Here is a 16,436-nt window from a genome sequence, read left to right as displayed (position 1 = left end):
ACAGATAAAAACGTAGAAACTTTTTACCGAAAAAAGAAGAAAAACCGATGTGATATAATCGCATGGTAAATTCAGCTTTTAGCAAAAAAGAAACATTCGGAAACACAAAACCTTCGTCAATCGATGATCGGACAATTTGGATGAATGATCAACGCGTCGCCGAGGTATGGATACATACAGTTAGCAAATCCAACACGGAGTCGGGAGAATCGAAGTGAGGAAAGTTGATGGTAAATCGGGAGATAGTGGAATTTGGGTAGCAACGCTCATAAATAAAAGAGACTTGCATATGAGAAAACGTTAGTTTAAGATTAAAAGAAAAAAAAAAGATTTGAAAGTATTTAAAATAAGGGTAAAATAGATATTTCAAGAGTGAATGTTAGTTTTTTATATATGACAGCTGTGAAACGTTATCTACCTAAATTTCCCTAATGCTCATCCCAATTGATAGTAATAATTAAATACCCATCCACTATATTTTTAGTGGAAGATCATGCAATCACACAATTCTGTCAGTGGACAAATCTGCCCTCCAATCCAAATAGTGTTGCCAAATGTTGCGTTTGTTTATGACCGTCTCTTCCTCAGTTGCTCGTCTCACGGTCCCACTTGCGAAGTCCGCGGCGACGACGCCAATTTCTCCATCGCCGTCGCGCACCCGCCGGGTCTAGGCTTCCTGTACTGACTTCTCCAATTTTGTATTTGTTCTATTCGACGGTTCAGATCAAGTGTGATTTGTATGTTTTTCCCAATTTCTGTCTTTTTTATCTTGTCGGTTTTATGCCTGAAGGATTCATGCCTTTATCCACTATGAGAATGTTACGCGGGTTGATTATGGCTCTCTGATGGAGCATGCTTAAGCAGTTTAATTGGATTGCCACCTTTGATGAATGAAGTTAGTATCACTTCAATATCAGAACGAGTAGGCTTTTTTAGCCTCAAAAGATCATACAAAAATTTCCGACGCAGCAGTTTTTTTGTGTTCTTGGGTAATCCTGTTATCGGTGCTTCGCCTTCCTTAATCTGGACTTGGTTATTGTCTGTCCACACTCATTTATGTTTTATACCCATTGGGATTTGAATTTGCGACCTCACTTTATGTTCAAAGTGATTCACCGTCCTGGGGCGGTGCAGCAACCTTTTTGCTCTTCAAAGCACAAATATCCAGTTTCAATCCGTTAGACGTTTTTATGTTTCTGTTTTTGAATCATGCAACAGATAAAATTTGCATGTGCTTTGAAGCAATGATGGGACTTTTGAGTGTAAAGTTTTGCCAGCTTCTATGTGATGAATATTGTTTCTTAGACTTTGTTATATAAATATAGGCGTTTGTTATTTTGTGATTTAAGTAATTCTGGTAATCATACATCTACATTGTACTTAACTAGTTGGTGCTATACTGGCACATCTTTGTCAAGAGGAGGTTTGGGCATAAGCCAGATTCAAAATCTTTGTTGTGCAAGAATAAGAAATTCTAGTCCATTCTTCCTATTGCAGAAAAGGATTTGATTGTTATTGATATGGTATTGGTTCTTGAGAGTTTACATATAAATTTATATTATATTTAGAGTCAAAATATTGAAACTTTTGATAAAAATGGAGTTGTATAACTTTTTTTATGATTGGTGAACTTTGCTGACTTCAAACAAGGATTAATCCGTGCTTGTCAAAATAAGTGATCTTCTTGACTCAGGGACTAGCTATTGCTTGAAGTGGATGGATTTTGACATTGATGGTGAGATAAATGGTGAGGTATTGGGAAGTTCTTTTCATTTTGAAACAAGAACAGACAACGGGAATGTTATAGTGGGGAGTTCTAGTGATGGGATGCTCCATCAAGGACTGGATGTTAAGGTGGATGAAGAGTCCTCCAAAAGGGAATTATATCGATTTGAAGATTTGCAAGCTGTAAATTGTTCGGGCCCTACTGTTGATCCATATGTGGGCCTGGAGTTTGAATCCGAGGCAGCAGCACATGCATTTTACAATGCATATGCAACAAGGGAGGGCTTTGTCATCCGTGTGAGCAAGCTTTCTCGATCCAGGCGTGATGGATCAGCCATTGGGCGGGCACTGGTTTGCAACAAGGAAGGTTTCAGAACACCTGACAAGCGAGAGAAAGTTGTACGGCAAAGAATGGAAACACGGGTTGGTTGCAGAGCAATGATTTTGATTAGGAAAGTAAGTTCTGGTCGATGGGTTGTCACAAAATTTGTGAAGGAGCACACACATCAACTAACACCTGGTAAGGGTCGTAGAGATCTCATATGTGATCAATATCCCAATGAACATGATAAAATCCGGGAACTTTCACGGCAGCTAGCTGTTGAGAAAAAGAAAGTTGCCACCTATAAAAGGCATTTGGAAATGATTTTTGAACACATTGAGGAACATAATCAATCTCTTTCGAAGAAGATGCAAGACATTGTGAACAGTGTCAAGGAAATGGAATCCAAAGAAGGATCTGGATCTTGATATTGTTAAAACTCAATATCAATGTCGCTTTCTGATGCTACCAAGACCATATTTGTTGTGTATAATGCTGCGGGATGAAGAAAAATTAACTGGAGTTTGGGTTGATTGGTTCGTACAGCTGTTTTCTGGCCACAGACCACCAGCCAAAACAAGATTATAAATTGGATCAAATTCAGTTACATCCCATTTTAATCTGAGTACATGTACTGCAAAAAGTTGGGCAGAATGTGTACCTACAGTGTCAATTCAGTGTCATATGAGGGTTGGTGTTTCAAAACATTTTGTGAATTTCTTACATCTTTCAAGAAAAAACACTATTACTCAGTACAAAAAGGGGTTGCATGTTGGTCTTCCATCATATTAATTTTTGTTAATCTCCATGCATAATTTTCTGCGACCCTTTTTCCTTTCGCTAAAATAAACCTTTGAAATTCCTTGTTATAGTTATCCATCACGTCAATGATCCGCAGCAACCACATCCACTGTCAGACCCGAGTTATTCCTCTTCTTGCATGGTATTCACTTTCAAGTTTTTTGAATTTTGCTCTGGTGACATTTTTTGTTCTTTAATATGTTATGGTTTACTTGTTCCAACCCTAGTTATCCGTACACATCGTGTAATACAGTGATTCAGTATAATCAGAAAATTTGCTTTTGATCACCTTCATAGAGTAGCATACTTTCATTCATACATTTTCATGTTGTTCTCATGCTATCTGAGCTGTATGCATGCATATAAGTCACATATTGCTTATCTTTCTTCACTGCAAATTTTATCCGGAATTAAGCTGTAAAATTTTCGTATCTATAATTTGTTGGCACGGTTGAAGATTTCTTGTCTTTGGTCCTAAGACAGTGATCTGATCTACAGTTTCTGATTTGTTGTTGGCTCATCGCGTTAAGGTTTTAGGATCCTAGCATTATATGTTCTTTTCCAAAACTCTCGACTCTGAGCAGTTTTTTTGTTCTATCTAGAGTTTGTTAAGTATCTCGATGATGGATCCTATGATGGCTTCAACTGAATTTTGTAAACTGCTGCGTCGAATTCATTTTCTATTTATTTGAATTTTTTTTAGCCAGATAACACGATGCTGATGAAGGTGCAGTATGCATGCATCTGATTCAACTTGACCACAATTATTTTTTCTAATATTATAGAACATTTTACGCTACATTTTGAGCTGTACTTGGTAAATATTAGCTATGCGATTCGCCATTGAATATATGCACCAACCATGTCTTGTAATAGAATTGATATTACAAGATTGAGATCATATAACTATTTACCTAGATTCAATGCATTTCAAAACTTTTACTAGTTTGATCTCGTTAACTTTGTCTCCCTTCCCAAATGTTCTTCACATGGTTTTGTAACTTAGATGGATTATCCATGTATGAATTTTGATCATTGTGTTGCATATGTGAGAATGATTCAAATAGTGTAATAATCGAGAAAAAAAATGCCGATACTAGCGATTGTACTGGATCTTGAAGTAAATAAAGTATGCGATTTGTATTAATTCATTGAGTGTGTTTGGTGATTGGACTGTGATTTTTGCATCCATTGTTTTGTAATTTTGAATTGATGTTTCTATTTAATATATTGATCATGTACCATAAAAATTTATTTCTTTTTTCTTGCTGTTATTTGGACATTGATAGTTTGATACGTGTTAATATAATTTTCATGTTTTCCCATGTTTATTTTCTTCAAATTTGCGGTATTGAACAATTTCATGCCCAAAGTGCTCTAACTTCTTACTCTCACATTTCTGTCTGCGCAAAAATGAAAGTCTCCCTCTCATTTTCTCTTTCCAACAAATACCTGAAATTGCTTCTTGTTCTTCTCGATATTTCTTCCGAAAGCAGATTTTGTTTGACCAAAATATATAGCATTTTTCAGCTTGGTTATCCGATTTCTCATCACAGTAAAAGTGAGTGTTTTGAATTTTCATCATAACAATAGATTTGAAAGTTGGAATGTCAAACCGATTCTTAAAATTGTAATATTTTAATATTTACTGGAAAAGTTGAACTTTTCTTATTAAATAATTTATTATAACTATCACTCGTAAAATAAATAACGGTCACTACTCGTACTAAAATAAAATTTAATGTTAAAATTACATTATTTAAATACCAAAACTATAAATCTTTAATTTAAAAACATCTACCATAATTTGAAAAACTCTAATAAAATCTCAACTAACTAGTCACCAAAATCAATGCAATAAAATCAGAGTAAATTGTTTTTAAAATGTGCGTAATAAAATCTTGTAATCTACAAGGTCCTCGGGTTTGCACCGTCGTTAGTATGAGCCTACTCACTGGTGACCGCCTCCCGCCTCCTCAACTACATCATTTGCATCGGTCAAGTCTAGTGAATCTAATTACTCAGCATACAGAAACCGTAAATATCAAGTAATACGTAATAAAATATATGCAATTTGAACATATCTTGTACATAGCATAATATAAATATAAATACATATAATGCGACTTTCCTGCATAAAATTTTCATAAAATTATATCTTCTTGCTCGACATAGTAATGGTAAATCATTTTGCGTAGAGTTCTGTTCAATGCAAGTGGCCCATACACATAAATCGTTTAATCAAACTAAACCGCAGTACTGGGCCGACAGGGATCACCACAAACCTTGGACTGGGTGTCCGCTCCCTAACATAACTTTAGGATCTAGTGCTTACTGCTTTACCACAAGCTATAGCTGTTAGGTCCAAAATACGATGACGTAATCCAACTGAATGCAAATCTAGGGAAATTAGAAAATTACTAATTAAATGATTTTAATGGCATGAATTAATTATGATATGCATGTTATCATGTTTAAAATATAGTTTTATTTTAGAATGCACAAAACTGTGTTTTAAAGGTATGCGAGACACGATCGAGGAACTGAGACCAATGGCTGAAAAAGGGAAAATATTTTTATTAAATGATTAATTTTAATTATTTAAAATATGGTATACATTATATGGTATTTTTGAAAATATGGTGTTTTGAAGTGATTTTATACGCCGAGACGTAAATTTTAACGGTATTCGATTTTCGACGAAAATATGAACTTTTTGAGAATTCGGCTAATATTTTCACAATCTTTTCTAAATAAAATATTTAAAATATTAGCTAATGGGCCTAGTATACCTTGTTAATGGACCTAAGCTTAAACACATGATTTATTCAACAAATAAAAGGCCCTAAACCCTACTCCAAATCCTTATACACACGCCCCACCCCTCACAAACACTCCTACATCGTCGTTCTTTGCATAGTCAAATCGTTTTCGTGCGTAATAAACGCAAAGGCATGCCTTACTTTCTTTTTTCTCATCTATCACACCATATTACGTGTGTGAATTATGTTTGCATGAAAAATATGTTTGCCTTGCAATTATTTTCTTTTTTATGCCACGTCATGTCAAGAACTTACGATTTCATGATCCAAAACCTATGTTATTATTGCATGAAGGGGCTGCCGTGGTAGGACACTTAGGAGGACGTTTTTCCATTGTGCTAAGGGTCCATGTAAGCTTAGACAAGGGCTGCATGGTTTGGGAGGGAGCTTGCACGAAAATTATGAATTTGCATGTGTTAGGGTTCGAGCATGGCTTCCTTGATGGCCACGGCTTCCAGCTGATATAAGTGTGCAACTAGGGCTCGTTCTGTTCGTGGCATGGACTTAAGAAGAGTCCTAGCACGACCTGCACTCTTGGACAACAACCGAGGAAGAGCCCCGTCGGGGTAGGGCTCTTCCTATGGATGTGCAGGCGCGCGAGGGGGTCGGCGCTGGCTTAGGCTTGAGGGCAAGGGTTGGAACAGGGTCCATTGAGGGTCAGGAGGGTGAGGGCTCGGGTAGAAGGGTCCTCGTCGATTGTAGAGTCCTAGACGCACAAGGAAGGAACTTGTGCGGCTCAAGTCTCGGGCAGGTGGCTGCAGCGTGGGCTAGGTGCTGGTTTAACGAGTCAGTGATAGGTCAGTAGGGTCCCTAGGTGGTTTGGTCAGGGTTGGCTCGAAGAAAACATAATATGGCTCGAACGGAAACTAGTTAGGGTTCGTGTTTTTGAGGTGAATGGTTGAGGAATCGAACAATGGTCCACGTGGGTCGATTCATGGGTCACGAGAGTAATTTAGGTATGAAAAGTTCATGATAAAAGTTTGGGATTAAAATGTTAAAGTTTGAGTTAATTCGGGAATTAAACGCTTTTCGAATTAATAAACAGGAAATTAAATCGAAAGCCTCAAATTTAAGCTAAATAAAAATATTAGAAATTTAATTTAAGGTTTAATAATTATTTGGGATGGTCTAGAGTTAATGAAAAGTAAGAAAAATCAAAATCGAGAAATTTTAAGTCCAAGGGTAAAACAGTCATTTTACACCTGAAAAATGTTAGACGTCTTTGAAGTGCCCTGAAAGCTTTAAGTAATGTTAATATGTTTTTTTAAATGTTTATGGAATTTTATGATGAAAATTTAATGCTAAAAGACATGTTGCATGCCTTATTTAAAAGAAAAATGATTTATATATGCATGAATTTTTGTAAGTGATGAAAATATGAAAAGTTGAAGGAGGAGAAGTGATTGTGACTAATACGATGATATGATTGGAAATATCGTGAGGGAGAAGGCCTCATAGAGAGCCCGTTTATGGGAGAAGACTCCAGAGGGAGCCTGACAATTGTATTTCCTTCGACATGATATGATGATATGTTAGGCCAATGCTCAGTTGACGGGTGATAGTGTTGCAGATGTCCCCGCCGTCTGGTACCATGGTTATGCGTAGATGGATCCATCGACCTTCAGCTGATACAAAAGTCACAATTTTCGATCCGAATTAAATAAAAGGAAAAAGTATACGTATATGATTAAAGGAAATATGAAATGATATGGTGAAAGGAAAAATTGTTTAAGTTTATGGATATTCATGAAAAGCTATTTTAAGTAAAAGTATTTTCACTGTTGCATCTGATTGTATATGTATTACTTGTTATCATGGTTAAGGTTTGCTGAAGTCAATAGACTCACTAGGTGTGATTTATGCAGGTGAGCATGATGTTGATATTAATGAGGGACTTGATGGTTGATCTTGCTGGACTGGAGGTGTAGACAACCCGAGAACCAGCGCTATTTTTTCCGCAATTCGTTTACGACTTATGCTAAATGATTTGAGTTACTTTTAAGATTTTATGACTTATGATGATTTTGAGAGGTTTTTGAGAGGATGTTAGAGTTAAGTTAGTTTTGAAAATGTTAAAATTAGGTTCGGTTGACAATTTGACAATTTTATGCTTTGAATTTTTTTCTTTTCGACTTTCCAATAATAGTTGGTTGGTTTATTTTTAAATGGTGAAAAGGTATTTTAAATTATATTTATACATAAGTATGGATTTGGCCGAATTAATAGAATAAGAAAAAAAAATTTCTAGTACATTTTAAAGAAAAACGAGTAGTGGACGTTTCATTGGGTATAAGTGCAACGTTCCTGCAAAGAGTTGTGCCACCGCAAGTTCCGGAAAGATCTGTCGTCAAGCCTCAAGTCTGTAAGTTTAATTGCTTTACATGATTTTTATGATGATACCTGCATGTTTACGTGGTTTATACGTTTATGTTACATGTTTAAAATTTTTTTGAGGTTAAGCGGTATATATACTTAAAATTTCTCAAAAATGGAATAATATATGTTGCATGGTTAGAAACTTAGATTTAAATGAATGTTGGTTACGTTTAGAATTTGGAAACGTTCAAATATAATGCCTCCTGGACGCGTACTTAGTACTGATAGGCAAGCCAAGAATACTGAGTATCATCAAGGGAATGCACCCCCTCCTCCCAATGGGGATGCTGCTATTCGAGCACTGGAAGGCATGGCTCCCTTCTTTGAGTAGATTTTGTTGCGTCGGTAAAAAAAGAACATTTTTTTGGGGGGAGAGATACTATTTCACCAATCGAGGTCACATGTATCTAACATATTCATACCTAACGATTTTCCACACAGTGGTGATGAAACGTATAATTTGTACAAATCTTTCCATTTTCCAAGTCGATACGATCCATTCGTTCGTAGAACTATTTACTCGATCGCAGACATTTCTGGAACACCTCTAATAGAGGGACAAATAATAAATTTTGAAAGAATTTATTGTCAACCTCTTTCATATATGAATCTATTTGCAGTTTCAGCAGGCTCCGAGGCCACAACTTGACATTTATGATCAGTTCCGGAGGCTAAATCTGAAGAAATTTTCTGGCACCACAGACCCATTTGCTGCTGAGGGTTGAATTCGATCACTTTATGTGCACTTTCGTTATTTGAAATGTGAGACGCTGAACGTGTTAGGTGTGCCACATATATGCTTAGGGATGATGCTTCCCTTTGGTGGGAAGGAGCGGAACATGAGATTGATTTGGTTATACTTACTTTGGTTCAATTCAAGGAAATATTCTATGAGAAATACTTCACTGCCAACGTTCGAGGACGCTTGAAGAGAGAATTCACGAGTCTCCGCCGGGGGAACACGACTGTGGCTGAATTTCTGAGGAAGTTCGATAGGGGTTGTCACTTTGTGCCCCTCATTGCTAGAAATGCTACGAAGAAATTAAGGCACTTCATGGATGGCCTTCGACCTACCATACACCGCGATGTGATGATGATGCGACTGGCGGACTATGCAGTTGCCACTGCCTATGCATTCCAAGCTAAGCAAGCCTTGCAAGATATTGATTATGAGATGCAGCGCAATAGGCAGCAACACCAGCAGAGCTCTTTGCAGAATCTTTAGGGCATTAGCAAGAAGCAAAGACATAGAGGGGCTAGCACGCAGAACAATAGTAAGCTAGTCTTAAATGAAAGAGAGACCGATTCCTTTCCATGGAGTACTAGACTTTAATACCTCTGCAGTCTTAGGCTTTTGAGCTTTTTTCGTTCAAAGCGGGATGTTGTATTTCCTAGATTGGATTTCATATAAAAATCCATTTATGGGACCTCCTAGAGCTCAAGGGCAGTAGAAGCCCCAAGGGCAAGTGAAGAAGCTAGGACAACCAAAGCCACCACAACATGGAGCACCGAAACCTGTGGAGGGGCCACTGTGCAAAGAGTGAAATCGCTCACATTTTGGCAAGTGCATTTGTGGGACATACAAGTGTTTCATATGCAAGGAGGAATGACATAAAGCTGCTGATTTCCAGAAGAAGAAAGGACCTAATGCGGGTAGAGCTTATGTGATGCACGCTGAGGAGGCGGAGGAAAAGCCAGACATGAACCTAATCACCGGTAACCTAGTTATTTAATGTTTTTATATTGCTTTTATTGCATGAAATGTTAAATTAGTTATGAGTATTGATATGGGATCAAGAAGAACCTAATGGAAATTAGGTTGCATGCTCTACCATAGTTGAAATTAAGAGATGACAATAGAAACCATATAAATTGAATATGGATTATTAGTCTTAATTATGCAAAGGGGGTAATTAAATCCAAATAAGAGTATCAAGGCTTAAAATTGAGAGAAATTAAAAATTTGGGCATGAATGGCTATTTTAAAAAATTATGAGGACCAATTTGCAAAATTCAAAACTTAAGGGACTTAATTGCACATAACCAAAATTCAAGGGGCTAATCCGAATTTTGAAAGATTCCAAAGTCTGAAATTAAGATAATCGAAAATCCTAGGGTGAAATAGGGAATTTTTGAAATAATCAGGGACTAAATTGCAAAATTTAGAAAGTTCAGTGGCTGTTTTCAAATTTTGAGTATTTAGGGGCTATTTTCTCAAATTCTGGATTCCTAAGGGTTAGAATCATGATTTCCGAAACTCTAGGGCTCAAAGTATTGAACTTCGAAAGTTATGGGGCTAAGATGCGATTTTTCGAAAATTTCGGGCACTAATTACCAAAATTCGAAACTTTGAAGGATTAAAAAGATATTTTCGAAAAATTTGACGGGTTAAAATGTAATTTTGATAGAATATTGGGATCCAAGCATTAAATCTTCAAAAACTTTGGGAAAAATAATGATATAAATTTTTTAAGCTCCAACACGAATAGTTTTGACGGTATATTCGTCGCAGGAAGGATATTCATATTAGGTGTAGCTACCTGCGCACTGCTAGATTCGGGAGCTATGCACTCGTTCATATCCGAGACATCTGTTAAGCGACTAAATATTATACCCAAGGATATGGGATTGAGCTTCAAAGTTTCTATTCCTTCTGGTGATCAAATGATCACTTTGAGCATTGTAAAGAATTTGGAGCTTCGTTTGCAAAAAGATGTGGTTACGGCAGACCTATCGTACTCCCAATTCATGAATTCGACATTATACTTGGCATGGATTGGTTATTATTGAATGGAGTTTCAATAGATTTTCGGCAGAGGTCAGTGTCCATTCGACCCCCCCAGTGAGAAATCTTTTGTCTTTGAGGCAGCGAGGAACAAGCAAATGCCGCACATAATCTCTTTTTTGTGTGCGAGGAAACTTATGAGACGAGGCTTCCAAGCTTTTCTAGCATGTATTACTTCAGTACATGTTCATGTCAGCCAGAAACTAGAGGATGTTGAAATCGTCAGAGACTTTCCTAGCGTCTTTCCTGAGGACGTTTCTGGCATTCCACTGGACCGTGACGTGAAATTTTCTATTGAGTTGATGTCGGACACTGTGCCAATTTCTAAAGCATCCTATCTATAGTACCCGATGAAATGAAAGAGTTGAAGGATCAAATACAAGAATTGCTGGACAAGGGTTTTATTCGCCCTAGTTGTTCTCCGTGGAGCGCACCGGTATTATTTGTGAAGAAAAAAGATGGTAGTGTGAAACTTTGTATCGGTTATCGAGAGCTGAATAGAGTCACCATTAAGAACAAATATCCTCTACCTAGAATTGAAGACTTATTTGATCAATTACAACGAGCATCAATATTCTAAAAAATAGATCTTCATTTTTGATACATCGATTAAAGGTTAAGGAATCGAATGTTCATAAGAAGACGTCTAGAACTCGATATGGGCATTACGAGATTATGGTCATGCCATTTGGGTTGACTAATGCGCCAGCGATCTTCACGGATCTCATGAATCGCAAATTTCAGCCATATCTGGATCAATTTGATATAGTCTTCATCGATGATATTTTGATCTACTCGAAGAGTAAAGAGGAGCATAGTCAGCATTTTATGACATCACTACAAATACTGCAAGATGGGAAATTATACGCTAAGTTCAACAAGTGCGAGTTTTGGCTTGAGAGAGTGGCATTCTTAGGCAATGTCATTTCTAGAGATGGGGTTGAGGTTGATCTGACCAAAATCGAGGCAGTTAAAGAATGGCCCGTACCTCAGAACGTAACCGAAATCCATAGTTTCTTGGGACTAACTTGCTATTACCGAAAGTTCATACAAGGATTTTCTTCTATTGTGGTACCCTTGACCGCCTTGACAAAGAAGAATGCAAATTTTATATAGGGATCCGAATTTTAAGAAAGTTTTGTCAAGATGAAGCAAACTTTGATTTCAACGTCAGTATTATCGATGCCGTCGAGGCAAGGAGAGTATGTTCTTTATATGAACGCTTCGAAACAGGGTTTAGGTGCAGTTTTGATGCAAAATGATCGAGTTATAGCTTATGAGTTTTGACCGTTGAAAGTTCACGAGAAAAATTACCCCACACATGATCTTGAGCTCGTCGCAGTAGTATTTGCACTGAAGATTTGGAAACATTATTTGTATGGAGAGAAATGCAAGATTTTCACCAACCATAAAAACCTGAAGTACTTCTTCACTAAAAAGAGTTGAATATGAGGCGACGAAGATGGTTAGAGTTGGTAAAGGACTACGACTGCGCTATTAGCTACCATTCGGACAAAGCTAACGTAGTAGCGGACGAAATGAGTAAGAAGACAACAGTCATTACTCAATTATCACTTCAAAGATCACTGCAATCCAAGATACAGCGGTTTGAGCTGGCAGGATATGCGAGGGGCGAGGCCCCTAATCTTGCCACCATGACAGTACAGTCGACTTTGAAAGATAGAATCCGTGAGGGACAGTCTACTGATGAGAAATTGCAAAAGTGGATATTGAGAGATGAAGCTAAGGGCCGGAAGCTGTATTCTGAGGTGGATGGTATAGTTCGATACCGAGATCGACTCTGGGTTACTAATGGCGATTCTTTGAGGGAAGCCATTATGAAAGAAGCTCATGATAATCCATATTCCATTCATTCTGGAAGCACAGAGATGTACAAGGATCTTCAATTATTGTATTGGTGGCCAAGCATGAAGCGAGATATCTTGCGATTTGTATCCGAATGTTTGACATATCAACAAGTTAAAGAAGAGCATCACATGCCAGCAGGAAAACTTAAGCCACTTCCTATTCCCGAGTAGAAATGGGAAAATATCACTATGGATTTTGTTGTGGGATTACCCAAGACTATCAAGGGGTTTAATGTTATATGGGTGATAGTTGATAGTCTTACGAAGTCAGCACATTTTCTACCTGTTAAGACGACCTTCACCATGACACAATATACAGAGCTGTACATTCGAGAGATAGTTCGACTGCATGGGATCACAATGTCTATCGTTTTTGACAAAGATCCGAGTTTCACATCGTCTTTTTAGAAGAGTCTACATGCAACGCTAGGGACTAAGTTGTTGTTCAGTACAACATTACATCCTCAAACCGATTGTCAGTCTGCAAGGGTGATTCAAATATTGGAGGATCTACTTCGAGATTGTATGATTGACTTTCAAGGATGTTGGGAGCCTAAGTTACCTCTAGTGAAGTTTACCTATAATAATAGTTATCAATCATCAATAGGATTGACTCCTTACGAGGCACAATATGGGAGGAAGTGTAGAACACCCATACATTGGGACGAGGCTGGTGACAGAGGGGAATTTGGTTCAGACTTGATCAAACAAACAACGGAGCTAGTAGTCAAAATCCGAGATAGGATGAAGACTAAACAAAGCCGACAGAAAAGCTCTGCCGATAGGCGTCGAAGAGAGTTGGAGTTTGCACTGGGTGGCCACGAATTTGTGAAAGTAGAACCCCTGAAGGGTGTTATGAGATTTGGTAAGAAAGGCAAGCTCAGTCCGAGGTTCATAGGGTCGTTTGAGATTTTGAAGAGGGTTGGAACAATAGCCTATAGAGTGGCGTTGCCACCGATGTTAGCCGGAGTACATAATGTGTGGGGACCCGGACGCTAATCATGTTCTTAATCATCATTAGGACTAATTTACTAATCAAGTAATTAGGGATCATAAAATTTTTTTTTAATGCGGAATGTAGTGAAATCAAACTAATATACAACTCAGTATAAAATAAAGTACAAGTCCTGTATCGTCTACAAATCAGTAAAACTAAGGTTCAACATCTAATTATCAAGTGCCAAAACCCTATATACATCAAAGTCCGAAGTCTCCACTCTATCACGATCTCTCCTCACCTCCTGGACCCTGATCCTGTCTCACCTGTTGTCATGTACACATACAAACAAGACAACAGCCGGATAATTCCGGTGAGAATATAATCCCAGTATAAATCAACGAAACATGCAATCATATAAACAAATATAAAGCATGTAACAGATAACAGCAATATGTATCAAAATCGGAAACATAATCAATATCAGACTGTCGACAATACTCGTAGCTACACAATTTAGACTAGACTCAATCCTAGTCTAGGGATCCCGGTTTCCAGAAGTTGGCATTCCTATATCGACCAACAGTAATAGAAAAGACTCCAGTTCTATCCACGTCGATAAGGTATCGATCACCAGAAATAGAAAAAGGTCTGATTCTATCCACACCGATATGGTATCGATCACCAGTAATAGAAGGAACTCTAATTCTATCCACACCGATATAATATCGATCACCAGTAATAGAAGAAGCTCCAATTCTATCCACACCGATACGACATCGATCAACAGTAATAGAAGAAACCCAAATTCTATCCACATCGATAGCCAATCATCCGGTGACAGACTTTGGCACTATCGCCAATACACTATCTTGTGACATCGTGCAATGTGCCCGTGGCGATCCCGCCACTATCAGGCACTTCTGTCACAAGATTACTCGTCTAATACCTGTTATCTATTAATCAAGAAAACAAGTACATCAATCAAATCAATGCAAATATCAATGCAATAAAGTAAAGTATGTAATTTAGGGAAACTCAAGTCTAAACCGACTTAAGTCGATCTCCCGATACCACATTGACTTATACCTTTCGTTTGTAGTCACTGTCTGAAGCAATCTCAGTTCTGAACTCAATACTGTCTTTGTAAATCTGAAATGACATACCGGGAATACTAATATCAATATTCCATTCTCAATTCAATACTGAATCTGGTTAATCTGGATTTAATTCAAAATCAACGGTATAACGGTACAATCTCAATATTCCCGTCAATACAACATCACCAAATAACAGTTACAATCCATAACCAATATCCAATATAATCTATAATCCAGTTCCAATTCAAATCTGTCCGGTATAAATCAATATACCCTAAAAAAATTCATAACAATTCCATAATCAGTCGTTTCTCAATCTGACTTCGATTCTATGACGTTTAACATGTCAAGAACATCATATATGACGTGTATTCAATTCCAACAACATCATAATTTCAAAACATGTCAAAACGTAGTAAAACTTACGTCCAGTTGTAGCCTACGTTTCTAGGAACTCGGTACCGAAGTCGGATTCAAAATCAGACGGACGGATTTTGCACAATCGCGATCCCAAGATTCACGGACTATTTTCTCCAAAGTTTCCTTCGACTTTTTCGTTTTTGAAGGATTAAACGTTTGTATATATATATATATATACAATCATGCTTGCATCAGGCAAATGGCGAACTCTACGCGCAACACGTCTCGCGCATATGCGCGACCTAAATCGGCGCATATGTGCGAGACCTTCTGGTCTTCGCACATTTCTTCTTGGCAGCTCGCGCATATGCGCGACACCTTCCGCGCATATGCGCGAGACTCTCTGGAGTTGTGATCGAACCTTCACACAGCTCGCGCATATGCGCGCCTTCCTGTACGTGCATATGCGCGAGACCTTCTGTCCAATTCGCGCATGTGCGCGTCTCATGTCGCGCATGTGCGCCGATGGTACTGTCCTCGCACATACATTTTCACACGTTACTTCAAATCAGTGTCTCGGTTAATCCTCTCATAATCACATCAAATTATAAATCAATAATTACGGATTACTAGGATAAAATTCTCGGGCATTACATTTCTCCCCCCCGAAGATATGATTTCGTCCTCGAAATCACAGATCGTCAAATCATATCATTAAGAAGGCATGTAATTAAAACCGAATAAACATTTACATCAGTGAAACAATGCTGGGAATTCTTGTCTCGTATCTGATTCAGTTTCCCAAGTAGCTTCTTCAATGCCATGACGAGTCCATTGAACTTTCACAAGAGGAATCGTCTTTGTTCTTAGCTGTTTTTCTTTACGATCGATAATCCGAATCGGTTTCTCGACCTAACTCAATGTCTCATCCAGCTCGGTCTCGTCGGGTTGAATAACATGTGAATCATCAGGGAGATACTTCCTGCAGCATTGATACATGAAAGACATCATGTATTGCAGATAATGAAGGTGGCAATGCTAGTCGATAGGCACAATCTCCTATCTTTTCAAGAATCTCATAAGGACCGACGTATCGTGGAGACAACTTCCTTTTCTTCCCAAATCGGACCACACCTCTGAAAGGAGAGATCTTCATGAACACTCGGTCTCCTGCTTCAAATACCAACGGTCGTCGCCGAAGGTTGGCATATTTAGCTTGTCTGTCCTGGGCTGCCTTCATTTTCTTCTGGATCAACTTCATTTTTTCAGTCATATCTCTGATCATATCAGGTCCAGTCTCCGGAACTTCAGAGATATCATCCCAATACAGAGGGGATCGA

The 16,436-nt window shown here is 38.0% G+C and overlaps 1 protein-coding gene across 6 annotated transcripts; it reads left to right on the top strand.

Moving 5' to 3' along the window:
* The first annotated feature begins 537 nt into the window (after positions 1-537).
* LOC142555020 (uncharacterized) lies at positions 538-4,004 on the top strand. 6 transcript variants are annotated; one of them, XR_012822307.1, is made up of 4 exons: positions 538-989; positions 1,694-2,737; positions 2,920-2,990; positions 3,552-4,001. XR_012822307.1 is itself a non-coding variant. In XM_075665651.1 (2 exons), the coding sequence occupies exons 1-2, from the start codon at positions 887-889 to the stop codon at positions 2,473-2,475; spliced, it is 885 nt and encodes a 294-aa protein (XP_075521766.1). In that variant the 5' UTR covers positions 538-886; the 3' UTR covers positions 2,476-3,541. The 6 variants fall into 6 exon arrangements, 3 of the variants coding, with proteins under 3 accessions (XP_075521766.1, XP_075521769.1, XP_075521767.1); XR_012822305.1 differs by having other exon boundaries at positions 1,694-2,990; positions 3,552-4,004; XR_012822306.1 differs by lacking the exon at positions 3,552-4,001 and having other exon boundaries at positions 2,920-3,541.
* Positions 4,005-16,436: the final 12,432 nt, after the last annotated feature.

The sequence above is a fragment of the Primulina tabacum genome, chromosome 9 (genome assembly GCF_025594145.1).
Source record: "Primulina tabacum isolate GXHZ01 chromosome 9, ASM2559414v2, whole genome shotgun sequence".
NCBI lineage: Eukaryota > Viridiplantae > Streptophyta > Magnoliopsida > Lamiales > Gesneriaceae > Primulina > Primulina tabacum.
Note: the sequence above shows the minus strand (reverse complement) of the source record. Positions and strands in the feature narration are given on the sequence as shown.

Excerpts from the sequence above, each read along its gene's own strand:
- LOC142555020 (XM_075665651.1), top strand. The coding sequence starts at position 887 with ATGAATGAAGTTAGTATCACTTCAATATCAGAACGAGTAGGCTTTTTT. Across the intron at positions 990-1,693 it reads CAGTTTTTTTGTGTTCTTGG|GGACTAGCTATTGCTTGAAG; the intron begins GTAATCCTGTTA and ends TTCTTGACTCAG.